The sequence below is a fragment of the Ahaetulla prasina genome, chromosome 1 (genome assembly GCF_028640845.1).
Source record: "Ahaetulla prasina isolate Xishuangbanna chromosome 1, ASM2864084v1, whole genome shotgun sequence".
Classification (NCBI taxonomy): Eukaryota; Metazoa; Chordata; class Lepidosauria; order Squamata; family Colubridae; genus Ahaetulla; species Ahaetulla prasina.
Genome location: NC_080539.1, coordinates 210,705,675 through 210,722,841, shown reverse-complemented (window position 1 = coordinate 210,722,841; position 17,167 = coordinate 210,705,675). Strand labels below are relative to the sequence as shown.

The following is a 17,167-nucleotide window of genomic DNA, read 5'->3' as shown; positions in this document are numbered from 1 at the left end:
AAGGAAGTCCAGCTGCCTCCTGAAAAAGCACCTTTGAAACAACCATGACCTGAATGACTGAGAATCTCCATAGACAATCGTTTTGTTTGTTCCGTCTGGTATGCTCTCTCTTAGTTGTATTTTGTTCATAGTGCACAGAAGAAGGGAGGTGTGAGAGGAAATAGGTAAGCCAACAGAACAAGTTCAGCAGATGTGAATCTAAGATGGCATTCGATATAGGAGATGCCTTGTCACAGTTGCCTCCAACTTGATATACTTATTTTATTCTGAATGTAATGTGCTGTAAATCCAGGACTGTGATTTTTATGTTGACTCACAACATAAAAACTAAAAAAGAACTCAACCTTTTGTATTTACAGGTTTTCATTTTCTTAATCCAGTAATTATTCTGCAAGGTTTCTCTCTCTGAAAAAAAGCACTGAATGAAGAAAAACAGAGAGTTGGCCACTAATGATCAGGGTTTATTTCATTGTTATGTTTGTCCCTCAACTCAGTTAGTTTTTATGTTGCATCCCCTTCTGCATGTTTCATCTGAAATGAATGCCACTGAATCCCACGATGCTGATTCTCAGCTAACTCTGCTTTCTGTTAAGCAGCATTTTGCATGTTTTGTTGGCTTGTCTGCAGGGCTTACAGGGAGTCCTCAACTTACAACCATTTGTTTAGCCAAGTTACAATGCCCCTGGGGGAAAAAAATTACAACCAGTCCTCACATTTATAACTGTTACAACATGGTCATGTGATCAAAATTCAGGCACTTGGCAACCAACATGTATTTACCACAGTTGCAGTGTCCCAGGGTCATGTGATTGCCATTTGTGACCTTCCCAGCTGGCTTCTGGCAAGCAAAGACATTGGGAGAAGCTGGATTTACTTAACGACTGCATGTTTCACTTAAGTGCAGTGATTCGCTCAACAATGGTGGAGGAAAAAAGGTTGCAAAAGTAGGTACAACTCACTTAACAATCATCTTGCTCAGCAATGGAAATTCTGGTCCCAGCTGCAGTCGTAAATCAAGGGCTACTTGTACAAGGCTAAGATCAACCCTGACTGCTCTTTAGAAGGCCAGATCCTGAAGATGAAACTGAAATACTTTGGCCACCTAATGAGAAAGAAGGACTCACTGGAGAAGAGCCTAATGCTGGGAAAGATTGAGGGCAAAAGAAGAACAGGACGACAGAGAACGAGGTGGCTGGATGGAGTCACTGAAGCAGTTGGCGTGAGCTTAAATGGACTCCAGAGGATGGTGGAGGACAGGAAGGGCTGGAGGAACGTTGTCCATGGGGTCGGACATGACTTCGCAACTAACAACTAACAACAACAACAAAACTGTGTACGAATACCCCACTATGCAATTAGGGTTCAAATACATACAATTAAGTGAACCAACTCTGTTCACACACAATATAAATGTATAATTTAAATAATAATAATAATAATAAAATATATATTACAAAAAGAAAGAGAGAGAGAGAGAGAGAGAGAGTAATTGAGGCCACTTGGAGGTTTATCTGTGTTCTCAGGGTCACCTGAGTAGTGCAAATGGCTGTGGAGCCTTCTTGGATGCCCTGTGTCCCTTCACTGTTGAAGACAGGCTCAGGCTGATGGAAAGGAATTTGTGTTGTCTGCATCTCAAACTGAAGCGCAAATGGTTCCTGTAGTCTGCAACAGGGAGGAAAACATCCTGCAGCCAAGAAGGCTCCGCACCCATTTGTACTTCTCAGGTGGCTCTGAGTACATAGGCAAACCTCCAGATGGCCTCAACGACTCTCTAAAAGAATGCAAATGACCAGCTGTCTGCAAGGAATATAATTTTTTGTGTTCCCTACCATCCAGTCAGAGCTGGAGAAGCTTCTTGGATGAGAAGCGAAACGTCTTCAAAGAAAAACAAGGAAGTCCAGCTGCCTCCTGAAAAAGCACCTTTGAAACAACCATGACCTGGATGACTGAGAATCTCCATAGAAAATCGTTTTGTTTGTTCCGTCTGGTATGCTCTCTCTTAGTTGTATTTTGTTCACAGTGCACAGAAGAAGGGAGGTGTGAAAGGAAATGGGTAAGCCAACAGAACAAGTTCAGCAGATGTGAATCTAAGATGGCATCCGATATAGGAGATGCCTTGTCACAGTTGCCTCCAACTTGATATACTTATTTTATTCTGAATGTAATGTACTGTAGATCCAGGACTGTGATTTTTATGTTGACTCACAACATAAAAACTGAAAAAGAACTCAACCTTTTGTATTTACAGGTTTTCATTTTCTTAATCCAGTAATTATTCTGCAAGGTTTCTCTCTCTGAAAAAAAGCACTGAATGAAGAAAAACAGAGAGTTGGCCACTAATGATCAGGGTTTATTTCATTGTTATGTTTGTCCCTCAACTCAGTTAGTTTTTATGTTGCAAGCCCTTCTGCATGTTTCATCTGAAATGAATGCCACTGAATCCCACGATGCTGATTCTCAGCTAACTCTGCTTTCTGTTAAGCAGCATTTTGCATGTTTTGTTGGCTTGTCTGCAGGGCTTACAGGGAGTCCTCAACTTACAACCATTTGTTTAGCCAAGTTACAATGCCCTTGGGGGAAAAAATTACAACCAGTCCTCACATTTATAACTGTTGCAACATGGTCATGTGATCAAAATTCAGGCACTTGGCAACCAACATATATTTAACACAGTTGCAGTGTCCCAGGGTCATGTGATTGCCATTTGTGACCTTCCCAGCTGGCTTCTGGCAAGCAAAGACATTGGGAGAAGCTGGATTTACTTAACGACTGCATGTTTCACTTAAGTGCAGTGATTCGCTCAACAATGGTGGAGGAAAAAAGGTTGCAAAAAGTAGGTACAACTCACTTAACAACCATCTTGCTCAGCAATGGAAATTCTGGTCCCAGCTGCAGTCGTAAATCAAGGGCTACTTGTACAAGGCTAAGATCAACCCTGACTGCTCTTTAGAAGGCCAGAACCTGAAGATGAAACTGAAATACTTTGACCACCTAATGAGAAGGAAGGACTCACTGGAGAAGAGCCTAATGCTGGGAAAGATTGAGGGCAAAAGAAGAAGGGGACAGCAGAGAATGAGGTGGCTGGATGGAGTCACTGAAGCAGTAGGCATGAGCTTAAATGGACTCCAGAGGATGGTGGAGGACAGGAAGGGCTGGAGGAACGTTGTCGGACATGACTTTGCAACTAACAACTAACAACAACAACAAAACTGTGTACGAATACCCCACTATGCAATTAGGGTTCAAATACATACAATTAAGTGAACCAGAAACTAAAAGTATTCCTATGCCAGTGGCTCTCATGACTAAAAGCATTAACCATAGTATAGAAATGCCCCTCTCCAGGAAAAAGCCATGACAACAATCCAGTTTGCTTGATTCAATGGAATGACCAGGTTTCCACCAGCTTCTGAAAAGCCAGGAGAGGGAAGAGTCAGTCTGCACACTGGGAGTATGCTGTTCCAGAGGAGGAAGTAGCAGTTTGAAAGTCATGTTTCTTTGGCTCTAAAAGATGACAAGTTCAAATTGAGAGAAAAATATGAAAGAACGGAGTCTGTCGTGAGAGGGCAACACAGAGATGAGAAAAGATTTCTCAGTCATGAGAAGGAGGAAAACATGAGAAAGAAACTTAAAAGGGCCCTGCCTTGATTTTCTTTGGCATAAGATATGGTAGAGAAAAACTTCGACAAGCTTTCAAGATGATGCTAAAATACCTACAATATTTTTTTTTAAAAATGAAATCTTTGCTTCTTTTGTTTCATGACCAGTGGCGGGTTGCTACCAGTTCGCTCCAGTTCGGGTGAACCGGTAGCAGCGGTAGCGGGAGGCTCCGCCCACCCACCCGGACATCATCAAATACTCTCTGCGCATGCGGGTGAACCGGTAGCAAAGGTAAGTGAAACCCGCCACTGTTTATGACCTTGCTAATCTTGTAGTTCTGACAGAAGCATAGTAAATCAAGTTGGGTCTTATTGAGAGAAGATGGTTCAGCAAATACGCATGCCTCCAACCCTGAAGGGATTTAAAGGGACAAATAGCACCTTGAATTGCACCTGCGCACCAAGTGGAAATAGCTCAGTTCTTGGACTAAAAGTGTTACATGAGCCCCTCAGGGAGTACCCACCTCAGGCGGCTCCATTCTGGACTAGCTATAGCTATAGCTCCCAAATGCTTTTTCAAAAACAGCCCTACATCAACCGCATTACAATAGTCATCAATCAAGCGGTGACAAAGGCATGAGTGACAGTGAGTAATGCCTGTCATCTCAGGAATAGATGGAACTGAGCGAAGACCCTCTTGGCTACATCTGTCAGCTGTTCAAGCAGGAATTGTAAATCTAAGAAGACTTCCAAACTGCAAATCTGGAGGAATGCAACCCTGTTTAAAGTAATGATAGTATCTCCCTGGAAATAGCTATCCTTTGAACTCAGAGCCATGCTGTCTTCCAGCAACTAGGTCTCAACCTGCTCCTTCCCATCCAGACAGCTTTCAAGCGCCTGCATAGCATTTCAACAGCATCACTCAGCCAGGATCAAGACATCCAGTTGGGTATCATCAGCATACCAGTGATCCCAACAATCACATCCAATAGCTTCATGTAGATATTCAATAGTACCATGTTTCCCCGAAAATAAAACCTGGTCTTATATTTTTTTTGCCACCAAAAAAGACACCAGGTCTTATTATGGGGGGATGTCTTCCACTGACTCACCTCGCGGCATGCAGCACCGACAGCCGCACCCCTTGGCAGTGGTGCCAAGAATTGAGAACACATGCGGTGATTCCAAAACACTAGTTTAAAAACTCTATGAATCCTCTGTCTAATGCTTCCAGTGATGCTATTCTCCATGAGTAATGCATATTGAAAAATAGTTGGAGGCTGACTCAGAGCCATTCTGCTTTGTCAAGCATTTCTTTCTTTCATTGTAAGACTTTTTTTTTTTTAATTTAAGAAACCAGCCCTTACCTATTTGGGACTGTGCTACCATGGTGGATTTCCGGTCACAGAGAGGAGAGAATGGTAGCCCCAGCTCTGCCTCTTTGTCTCCCTAAAGTTGGGGGAAGAAAACATACGATTCTCAACATAGAATTGAAAGTAAGTCAAAGTAAAGTCAAAGTGAAAGTAAGCGTGAACATTACTTTCATTACAACTATGTACATATGTTCCTAAGTATTTAAAAACCAAACACCTGCCAATACAACCCTAAGTAAAGTAAGTAAGTAAGTAAATAAGTAAGTAAGGGCAAGTAAGCCTGTCCCTTTCTCACTGCTTGCACTAGCACTCTTAAGCTGCATCTTAGTGAGTGACGGAACCTTTTGATTACTCAGCATCTGAGGCTATATGTCCTTTTTAAAAAATTTTTATTTTTTATTTACATTTATATCCCTTTATTTACATTTATAGCCCTTCTCCGAAGACTCATGGTTAACACACTTTAACACACTCTCTTCCATATGTCAACCGAGACTTTTTGTTGTTGTTGTTGTTGTTTGTGTTCTATCAACTTCTGGACAAGGTAAATGGATTCTCTGCGCCCTTACGATGGCCAAAGGATTGATATTACAGCATTGGAAAGATAAATATATGGCTCCACTTGTTCAATGGATTGATTATATTTGCGCAGATTGTTTATAAAGTAGACTTGGTATGGGCAAGCGTAATGAAATAAGGTACTCATTGTACAAAGTATAGTATATACAATGTATAGTATAGGAGAAGAATGATAGCTATATAAATGGATTAGAAATAAATGTTTACATACTTGAATAATATTTACATTCAATAAGTATATACAGAATTGTAACTGTTAACTGTCATAATGAAGCATTATACTTAGTTTCTTTTTTCTGTTGTTTTTTTCCTACTTTTTATGTCCTATTTATCTGAGAGTGTATGTATTTGCATTATTTTAGTGTTTTGCTTCTTTTCTTTTTCTGTTATTATCCGAAAAGCAATAAAAATAAATTTTAAAAATCTGTTTTCTATTAACAGTGATGTCCTGACTGTTTGGTTACCATGTTTTAAAATGACAGTTTGATTTATATTTCCAGTCATAGTTTAACCAACTGGAATTTAATATTTGACTAAATTCCAAACTTGGTGTCTTCCAAATTTTATGCTGCTTGGACATTCTGGGAATTGCAGAAAGCTAAATTAAACAATAATTTTGCATTTAATTGGGAATTTTGCCTGAAGGAAACTATGATTAAATATTAAACCTAGTGCACAAGGGAATGGAAAAGGTGACATGTATGCGCGATATTAATTCCTGTTTTATAACGATTGCTATATCTGCGCCTCTTGAAACCTCACTGTGCTGGATTATAAAAATAACATGCACCATCCCAAAATAAAAGGAAGGGTTTAGTTTGATTACTTTGGGACAAACAAATTGTCTAAAGGGTTTATTTTGGCACCTCCAAAAATCCCACCCATTTCTTAGAATCTGAGTGTGAGTACAACTGCTTCACAACACAGTTCAAAGGATTGTATTTTTCTTCATGCATCCTTGCAAAGCCTTCTCCAGTTATCTATCATCACATGGGAGATGAGTGGGAGATGGTCTTTTCAATCATAGAAGCTCCCCTGCCTTCCTGATCCTCAAATATCAACTTTCAGATGCTGGGGAAAGGACTCTTTCACACTGAATGTCCAGGTTTGAACTGTTGTTTGCTTCTGAATTTTGTTCTTTTGTCACGATTTCAATAATTTAGGTCAATGTTATATAGAACATTGCTTACATTTTTAATTGGCTATTAAAAGATTGGAGTAAAAACAGTTAAGAAATAAAATGGATGAAATGCCTGATCCTAACCAGCGCGCTTTCAACACTTATTGAGTCTTAAGAACAGTGGTGGAGCTGTGGTGAAAATGCAGTATTGCAGGCTAACTCTGCCGACAGAAAGTAGTTCGATCCTGATCATCTTAAGGTTGACTCAGCCTTCCATCTTTCTGAAGTTGGTAAAATGAAGAGCCAGACTGTTGGGGGCAATGTATTGCCTCTGTAAACCACTTAGAGAGTCCTGTAAAGAACTATGAAGCGGTATATAAGTCTAAGTGCTAGTGCTATCTGCCATGGCTTGTGAAATGTTTATAAATACATTGGAGAGAAGTACCTGTCGAAAAAATTCTTCCATCAGGGCCTTTGTCCATCGGTAGTGCAGAACCCACAATTTTGATGGATGGCTGATGTCAGCAGCATGGAGGATCAAGGCCATGGCTCGGGCTTTGTCTATCCTGTCCATTGAAAGACATTTTTCTCGTTATCTCTCTTCAAAGGTAAGCCTTGCTCCAGACTGAGGACGCCATTTAAACTACTGAGCCTTCTGCAGCTACAGAAGGAAGGATGAAGGAATGCCACTTACCCTTCTGTTTGCTGAAGAGTGTGCCTCATTGTCTTGATTTGCTGGAAATGCCCAGACATATCAGTAGATAAAACCATCTCAATAACCAGGTTGCGCAGTTCTCTGTGGGCAATCAAAGTGATTACAGTGGCATTAATTTTGTACTTAGGGACGTGGATTATACTGCACTGACTCATTTGTTTCTCAGAAGCAAAAACAACATTAGAAAAGAGGTAAAATTACTTGAAACTATGAACAATAACCTGCAATTTCGTGTTAGACAGCTTTAAAAACATAACTTTAATATTACTATTAGCTATATTTTAGAATAGAATAGAATTTTATTGGCCAAGTGTGATTGGACACACAAGGAATTTGTCTTGGTGCATATGCTCTCAGTGTACATAAAAAATATGCTCTCAGTGTACATAGCTATATTTTACTACAAGTCTTTTCAAAATCGTGACCAGAGATTTAGATACAATGGGGGTTGGATTTCTTTCTTTTCCACCATGAGCAGATTTGCACATGGTTATAATTCTGCCATCATTATCTAAACATCTCACTGGATAATATAGACAGAAGCAACCAACAGGTCAGAAATGGTCAGTCTGTGCCTCCCAGTCCATGTCCAGCCCATTTTGGTGGCCTGAAATTGGTTCTGTTAAATTTCCAGCAAAAAGAAAAGTAATTAAGCATGTTAAGGACTTAACAGAGGAATCATTTATAATGCTAAAAATCCCACCTTCCCTCTAAATGAAGGAGAATGGACCTCAAAGTTTAGGCCACAATAACATCACCACACTCAGACAGAAAATATCCAGATCTACGTTAAAAGATGTAATTAGAGAAAGTGTCCCCTTCCAAAAGATACCGTAATGCAGGGATCCCCAACCCCCCAGGCCATGGCTGTGCAAGTGGCAGGTAGGTGGGCTGGTGTGTGAAGCTGATTTGTGCAAGTGGTGGGAGCACATGCCTGCCATTTGTGCAAACGGAGATGCACTTGTGAGTATGTGCACCTGCCCCTTGCACGGAACAATCCCCTCTCCTCCCCCCACTGGTCCACCAAGTCGGAAAGCTTGGGGACCACTGTCCTACCGTAAAGGGCTCCCTGTTGGAGAAGATCTCTCTAAGGTGGTGGAGGCAATGGATGAAAGAGTACAGCAACCAAATTTGTGATAGAAATGTGTTTATATGGTACTCTGTGTGCGACAATCTTCCCCAAACACCTTGATTTGTCAATCATATTTTGGAAAGGAAATATTTTCTATGAAAACGAGGAAGCATGTGCTGTAGCATCTGTCATTGATTAGTAACGGGCAACTTCCTTTCAATTAAATGTCCAAGGTACATTTGCTTTATGACAATAAGTTTTGAGTAATTTTATACTAGCTCATGCTATCTTGGATATGTGAATTCCTGAGCTGGTCAGTAAGTAATACGAAGTGGTTTGATTTTAGAATTTTGTAGGACCATGGATATTCAGGAATATTTTCCCAAGGTCATTTTTTTCTATATTTTTTGAGAGGGAAAGGAAGTGCAATGTAACCAAATAGCATTTGGAGGAGGTTTCAAAGCAGGATTACCAGATTCGGTAACAGCTTTATTCCCTATGCCATCCATCTGGTAAACTTGCAAGATTTGTTTTTCTCGCCATGTACATGTATACATTCAAACTAGACTGTGTTGTTTCTCTGTGTCCAGAGGTGGTATTCAGCAGGTTCTGACCAGTTCTGGAGATCCAGTAGAGGAAATTTTGAGTATTTCAGAGAACTGGTAAATGCCACCTCTGACTGGCCCCACCCCCATCTATTCTCTGCCTCCTGAGTCCCAGCTGATTGGCAGAAAATGGGGATTTTGCAGTAACCTTCCCCTGGAGTGGGGTAGGAATGGAGATTTTACAGTATCCTTCTTCTGACACACCCACCAAGCCACATCCTCTGAGCCATGCCCACAGAACTGGCAGTAAAAATGTTTGAATCCTACCACTCTCTGTGTTGTATAATATATGTGGGTATGTGGGTATAAGCATAATATTTTTGTCATGTTTATGTAATGTATATTGGAAGTGATGACCCTTTGAGAGCTATATGCAACAAAATTTCATTTTAACCAGGGGTGAAATCAGCAGGTTCTGACAGGTTCTGGAGAACCGGTAGTGGAAATTTTGTGCAGTTCGGAGACCCGGTAGCAGAAATTTTGTGCAGTTCGGAGAACTGGCAAATACCACCTCTAGTTGGCCCCAGAATGGGGTGGGAATGGAGATTTTGTAATACCCTTCCTCCAGGAGTGAGGAGGGAATGGCGATTTTGCAGTATCCTTCCCCTGGAATGGGGCGGGAATGGAGATTTTGCAAGATCCTTCCCCTGCCATGCCCACCAAGCCACGCCCATCAAGCCACACCACACCCACCAAGCGATGCCCACAGAACCGGTAGTAAAAAAAACTGGATTTTGTCACTGATTTTAACGTATGTTGATTAGTGTACGTTTAAAGTGACAATAAAGTTATTCTAAAGTAAAGGTATTCTAAGCATTGGTAAATGAGATCTGGCAATGGATAATACCTCTACTTCCAGCCACAAATCTCTAGGAAAAAGCTCAAAGGGTTGTCCTCTCCCGCTTGCCTGTAATTGTTGTTGCTAATAGTAGTGGTGGTGTGTGTTAGACAAGATAAGACAGCATATCAACATATTCTAGCATCTCTTGCAAAAAAGAATCATGTCATGGATATGCTCTTTTGAGTCAGAGCTGCCTGAATTCTCATTCCCCGTCTAAAAATCTCAGTTGTACCCATTACTCCTGTGATTTTCTGTTTTTAAAATCCCCGCTTGAATAAGGTCAGCACAAAAACAACCTTTTCATTCACGATGGCATCTAAGCACGGTTAAACTGGGAGTTTTTAAGGAAGCTCTCTGCTGGAAAACCGATAGACTTCTGAATCAATGTTAAAAACAAAATAGTGAATCAAATAGATTGCTATTCCTAAATGACTGTGTGCAGCTACAGTAACTTACGGTTGAAGTTTTGGCGTGTGCGACTAGGCATGAGAGAGAGGGGTGTTGCAATGGAGGATAGGATGCAATGAAATCCTTTGGAATATTGTTACAAAATAATTTCTCTTAATCCAAACATTCCATTTACAATCTCTATCTTCTTCTACGCTAAATGCAATTTTTTTTTTTTGCAGATGATCTTCTGTTTGTACCCTGAGGAATTGCAGTTAGCTATAACGGGAGGCTGCAGTTGAACACGCCATGACATTCATTGGGGATGCTGGAGCATTTCTCTGGCTCTGCCTTTTTCAATGAACTGAACTAATTCGCAGTTGTCATATAAATACATGGGATCAAATGTCATCATTTTTCAGACTGTGCAGCTTTGTGCAGATTGTGTGCAGCTGTTGGCAGAAAAGTGTGCTTAAAATGAATTATTTACAGAAAAATGCATTTTTCATAGGAAAATCAAATCAATTTTCTTTCCCCAATGTTTTAAACTCACATTTAACCACAGTGTAATGACAAACTCATCAGAAGACAGATGCCAAAGAAAAAGAAAAAAAATGCACTTATACATCCATTTGTTATCTTAAGGATAAATATCCAATTTTAAACATCCATATTTATTATTTCTATTACTGTTTTAAATTCTGTTTTAATTCTGTTTAGATTTCATGATATAAACTTCTGGGAATATATATATATATATTTAATCTGGCAGAATAAAAAGAGATGGAAAAGATATTTGTGCAGACATGGATAATCTACTAGGAATTGTTTTGTTGATATAACTAAAACATGGACATTAAATGTGAATAAACATCCATTTTTAAAGTGTCTTACTTTCTCATCTACCGTTTTAAATTTTCAGCCAAAACTATTTCCTATACTTTAGATACCATTGATTCAAAGAAAGATACACAGTAAAACCTTGATTTAATTGGCTGTTTGGGAGGAGGAGGTTCTGTCCTTCCTGAGCATTCTTTAAATGCAAACTTCCTTCCCTGTAATTATTTATATCATTTATGTAATGACAGATTTACATGAATTATGCATAAATGATTTCATTTGCATTATTTACATACATTGCATTATCAAAGATGAAATGCATGATCTCGTTATGTAAATAATTTAAATTGGTGCAAATAAAGTAAAATTAATGTCATTTTAAAAATGCTTCATCCAGGCATCTTTGGATGCAATGGATTTATTTGTCTGTTATTCTGGGGTGTACCTGGATGGGAATGTTCCCTCTGCATCTGAAGTAAACCTAGCAGATAACAGTTATGATAAAATAATGACTGTCTTGTGTGTCATCATTTTACCTGTTTGTCACATTAGCATTAATTGAAATATTGTGTATTTTTTTTTCAGTTTTATTAAAAACTTCCAAGCAAAAAGAATAACTATTGATACAAAGAGGGTGGTATATGTTCATTTAGTTGCAACTTCTCCAACACATTCCAGAAAGAGTGAGAGAAAAGTTTTAAAGCTCAGAAAACTAAACCTCTGGTCCTGATGACCGACCCAGATTGGATCCTGCAACATTATCCTGGGACATGTATATTCATTCGCCTTTATTCATGATAATCTAGAAAGACTGATAAATGTAATGCAAGCTTAAGTAGCTGCAGTACAGTTACCACCCATGAATTATTTTTACATTTAATTCTAAATCTCAGAGAGATTTAGAAGGAACTTTATAAAGAATTCTAAGCTATTTTTTCCAAGAAAAGTTACAATAAAGGCAATATATGTCAGCCAGTGTTTGATAGATGAGTAGTTAGCCAGATTCAGTTAAGTCCATCTGAAAATCCATTATCCTGCCCCTGTTGAAGCAGTGGATGATACTGCTGGTAGGAGGGAGAAATAACATGGAGGTAGTTGTCAGGGTTATGTCACTTTATGAGCTCCTAAGAAGCAAATTAATGGCCATTTCAGGAAAGATGATGTTTGTCTGGATTACATTTTAGATTTCATACACCATCCAAAGTCCATAGGAGTTGGGCAGCTATAGTAAATTTGAATGAATGAATGAATGAATGAATGAATGAATAAATAAATAAATGTTCTAACTAAACCTTCGCTACCTTGCTTTCTTCTTGCTCTTGCTCTTTCCCTCTCTATGTATCATAATTCCACCTCAATCAAGCCATGTTATGTATCTGATGAAGTGGGCATGAGCATATGAAGGCTTATGACTTAAAAGTAAGGAGTTTTATTTAGGTCCATTTTAATCATTGTTGACTTCTGGCAACTACCCGGACAAGTCCCTGGAGTTATTTTGGCAAGTTTTGGGAAGTAGTTTGTCCTTGCCTTCTTCTTTCTAGGGCTGAGAGACAGAGAGTGTGTGTTACTAGCCCAAGGACACCACCTTAGTAAAACTAAAATTCAGGCAGTAGAACTTGAAAGAGAAAAAGTAAAAAAGTACTAGTCCTAAAAGCTGCTATCAAAATCAGGAACCTAGTAGCAACTTTTTTGATTAACTATTTTTATTAATTTATTTTAATAAATATCTATTTTAAAAAATGATAATAATGAAATTAATTAGTTGGGAAAGGTGCTACCAGATTCCCAATTTTTTTTTGTCACAGTAGACTAACTTGACTCCTACAAGTCTAGTTTCCCTAGACTAATTCTCTTACTACAATGCCCAATTCATTAGGATGCGTCTGGTTCATAGTTTAAAATTGGAAAACCTTGGTATTACTGTACAACTACCACAGCTTCCAGTGACCTCAAATGTGTTTCATAATAGAGTCCCTATAATTCTATCTATTGGGAATAATTAACCCAAAAATGGACAAATCTTTGCAATATTTAATACTTCATATATTAACGGCAGCAAGGATCGCTGTAGCATATGGATGGAAACAAAATAATGTTCCAGAAGAGAAAATAATAATCCGAAAAATCTTACAGTATGCAGAAATGGACAAGATGACGCTAGAAATAAAGGAAAGGGAAGAGTCGAAATATTACAAAGTGTGGAATAAATTATATGATTGGTTAGAAAAAAGAAATCAAAATTATAAATTGGAAAGTTAATCTAACTAAGTTAAAATTAGGAAGTATAAACTATTGGATTGGTAAATAGAAATCAATGTAAATATAAGTATGTAGAGAAATGAGTAAATAAGAACAGAGAATATATATATCATTGCCAATACGGCAAGCTGTAAAATATGTAACGTTATGTCTGTTATGTGTTTTTAATGGGTTTTTTGTTGTTGTTGTTATTGATCTGTCCCCCTCTGCAGTCCGGGAGACACGAGCGATGACTTAATTAGCCGGCAACTATCAGCTCTGGCAGCAAACTAGCGAGCGTCTGCCAAGTGTTTCTGTTATCTCTCTTGATGCCAATGAGTCAGCCAGGAAACCAGGAACAAACAGGACTTCAGCTCTAATTCTCCCTCTAAGCAGTTGATTTGCTTGCCATGAAGTGGTATAGCAGCCCTTGCTGCTTTTATATCCTGTGGGGTGTGGCTCCATGATTCAGCCCTTTCTAGGCCTGCCCCACCCCTGCTTCTGTTGTTCCTGCCTCTCCTGCCTATGAAACCTAGGGTCCAGCCAGGCCTGATTGCCATCAGCCGGGTCTGGAGGCGTGGCCTGGGGGGGGAAAGAGTCAGGGGACGGAGGCCTCGTTATCTCCTCCACCTGGCCTGCCTCTGGCTCCTGGAGCTGAGCCAGGGAAGCCGGTGCTCCAGAGGTAAGTCCTGATGGCCCTTCTGTGTCACTTTCTGAGTCACTTTCTGGCAGGGGGCCCGGCTCGAGGGGCGCAGACACAACAGTTGTATTTTTCTTCATTTTGTTTTTAAAAGTTAAAAGCTTAATAAAAAATATTTTTTAAAAAAAATAAGAGTCCCTGATAATGTTTTACCCACAGTGCTTAATTACTGAGTGTCAGTTTTCTTCCTGAAAATGAAGTTGTTACTCCAATGTATTGAAACCATGATATTAGTGCTTCTCACTGGCCCAAAGTCACTGACCACCATTGTCACAGGTTTGGATATTGAATTCCATGTCTCTGTCTAATCAAACCAAAGCAAAGCAAATCTGAGATCATATTGGGATTTTGAGAGAGTCGATTGTGATGGCTTGACCTCCTCTTCAGCCCATGTTGGGTAACCAGACAGAGTAGCTTTCCACAATGGCAAAATTCACCAAACCAATACTATATCCCAGGCAATACTGAATATGATTTGATTGGCTCTCACCTCATCTGAATAACTCATTTATTGAAAAACAGCATTGATAGGGGTTTAAAAACCACATGATGCAGAACATCAACATTAGAAGATATAATACCATGCTTTGATAAAGACATAGCAGTCAGTCAATAAGCACTAGATTTCTGAGTGTTATGAATGATGAATGAATGATGTTCTTAATCAGGATATCAATCTTACCTCCATTCATCTTTTGTTAGATTCACCAGAATATTCATTTCCTCTTCCTGCATAATCTTATAAGCAGCACTAACATGGTGGTTTTCAAGGACAGAGCGATCATTGTACAGAATAGCAACGTCTGACCTAAATACAGAGAGGGAACTAATAAGCCAGAAGTTCACAACCTGACTATGGTTTTATCCATCTGTTCTCTTAGTTAAGTGGAGATATGGCTGGTTGAAATGAAACCAAATGAAAACTTTTCCCAATGTGAGATGTGAGACTACAAACTCTGGTGTCTGTAGGGCTTCTATATTATAATGAAGCTATTATGGTAGGTGGCAAAATGGTATTTCTTTCTTCCATTTTCATTCAAATACATAGGTGAATAGGACCATCTCAACCTGATAAGAACATGAGATTGATTCTACTTTGCAGGTCCATAATATCACAGGCAGTAGAAGTGTTAAAAATTAGATGCTTTGTAAACGTATGGTCCAAATTCCAAACATGAAATAAACAGAGATGATATAATGAAAGTGATTGTATTATTCCTTCAAAGGAGTAATAGAATTCTCTCATGTACATTATTTCCTGGCAAATGAAGGATTCTGTCATATCTGCTCCTTCTCTCTGTCCCTTTCTTTTTTTCTGATTCTTGTTTAGTTTTATATATTTTATATATAGAAGAGAGGGGAGGGGACGGAGGGAGGGAGGAAGGAAGGGAGAGAGGGAGGGAGGGAGGGGGAGGAGAGAGAGAGAGGGAGAGTTTTATATATTTTATGTATAAGAGAGAGGGAGGAAGGGAGGCAGGAAAGGAGAAAGAGAGAGGGAGGGAGGGAGAGAGAGAGAGAGAGGGAGAGAGAGAGAGAGAGAGAGAAGTTGCAGAATACTAAATAGCCAGAAAAGCACTCAAAATATCATCCCTTAATTTTGTCCAAAATGATGCAGCTTCAGGATTTAGAAACATGGGGAGAACCACTGCAATCAGAAACTGCAGTGCGCTCTGAATTATTTTTGCTATGGAACTCTGAATGGAAAGAGAAGCGTTTCTGCTTCCATAGCACACAAGGTCAATGCATTTTAGATCCAAACAGAAAAGGGCTTGAAGTTTGAATCACTACAGGAGATGTAAAACTTTTGTTTTGCCTTGAAAGCAGATGTGATACTGGAAAAATAGATCAGTTTAATTCCCTGACTAATGTGTGTGGTTAACACTAAAGCAAACAATGGCCAGGAAACGTGATGGGTGAGAAAAATTGAGTCCTCTCTCTAGGAGAGGCGGAAGATGTCTATCTGGATAGAAAGACTGTTACATTGATATATAGCAGTAGATATATAGCAGTAGAACTATCGGATCCCATGACAAAGTTAATGGGTCTTTAGTGCAACTGAACACCAATTTCTTTAAAATGGGAACCAATCTGATTGTTGTAGTCTGCCAGCATCCTGCAGAGCTGGCAGCAGAGTTGGACAGTGAGGAGTCTGGGGAGGAACATGGGCCAGTCCTGGAGTCTGGGGAGGGCTCAGACAAGGGCTCTGCATTGGAAGCAGAGAAAGGGCCGTCTGGCAGGTACATGCTGCTTCAGATCTCAGAGAGACAGAGGAACAGGGGGAGCCTGTTCCCAGTGCCCACATGTGCAGAGTTGCCAGAAAGCAAGAACAGTTAAAATAAAAGGGACAACTCGGAAGTAAGGTTTGGAGATGATTGGCCCCTCCCATAAGACTTAAAAGGGGAGCAAAGGCTTTGCAGGAAGCAACGCTGTTAATTCTGTGCAATTTAAAGTCTGAAGCTATGTTTGATTCTGGACTCCGTGTGGCTTTGCCAATTAAGTCTTTGGCAGCGTGTCAAGGGAGATAAAGGTGGGTGATTATCAGCCTTATCCCGAAGGACTCTTTACAACTATTTGGGACTCATCTGTGAATGAACAGAATTCACAGCTGTTAAAATAAAACAGGTTTTTGGGACTATTTGTGTGTTTTACTGACTCAGGAGACCTAGGTCAGAACACTGATGTTCTGGTGACTGTATAAAAAAGTGTAGGAAACCAGCAATATCTCGGATGTTAAATTCCAATTGATCCCAGCCCAAAGCAGCTTAGTCAATAGCTAACTTTATAATGCCTTTGTAAAGCCACACTTGAAATATTATTGCGTCCAATTTTGGTCACCATGATATAAAAAGCCATAGCACTATCAATATACTACCTCACCCACCCAAAGTAGCATTCATTATATATAAATCTGAGAATCCTTCTTTCTTCCTGCTAAACAAATTGCTTAAAATAATCAATAGGAACTGAGAAAGCATAAATGCGAGTCATTGGGACTACATTCTTTCTCACAGTGATAGAAAAAAGGTCTACCAAACCATGATGAACTTTAATTAGCAAGATCTGAGTTTAAATCCCTGCTCACCTTTGAAGCTCAATAG

The 17,167-nt window shown here is 39.5% G+C and overlaps 1 protein-coding gene across 3 annotated transcripts in view; it reads right to left on the bottom strand.

The window, feature by feature from the left end:
• Positions 1–17,167, bottom strand: part of PDE1A (phosphodiesterase 1A) — a 189,072-nt gene that overhangs the window by 16,935 nt on the left and 154,970 nt on the right. For all 3 annotated transcript variants that reach the window (XM_058189323.1, XM_058189316.1, XM_058189333.1), the window contains exons 8-11: positions 14,752–14,877; positions 7,366–7,467; positions 7,117–7,237; positions 4,967–5,048 (exon numbers count right to left, since the gene is read on the bottom strand). In XM_058189323.1, the coding sequence (XP_058045306.1) occupies positions 4,967–5,048; positions 7,117–7,237; positions 7,366–7,467; positions 14,752–14,877 (431 nt within the window). The remainder of the gene's footprint in view (positions 1–4,966; positions 5,049–7,116; positions 7,238–7,365; positions 7,468–14,751; positions 14,878–17,167) is intronic.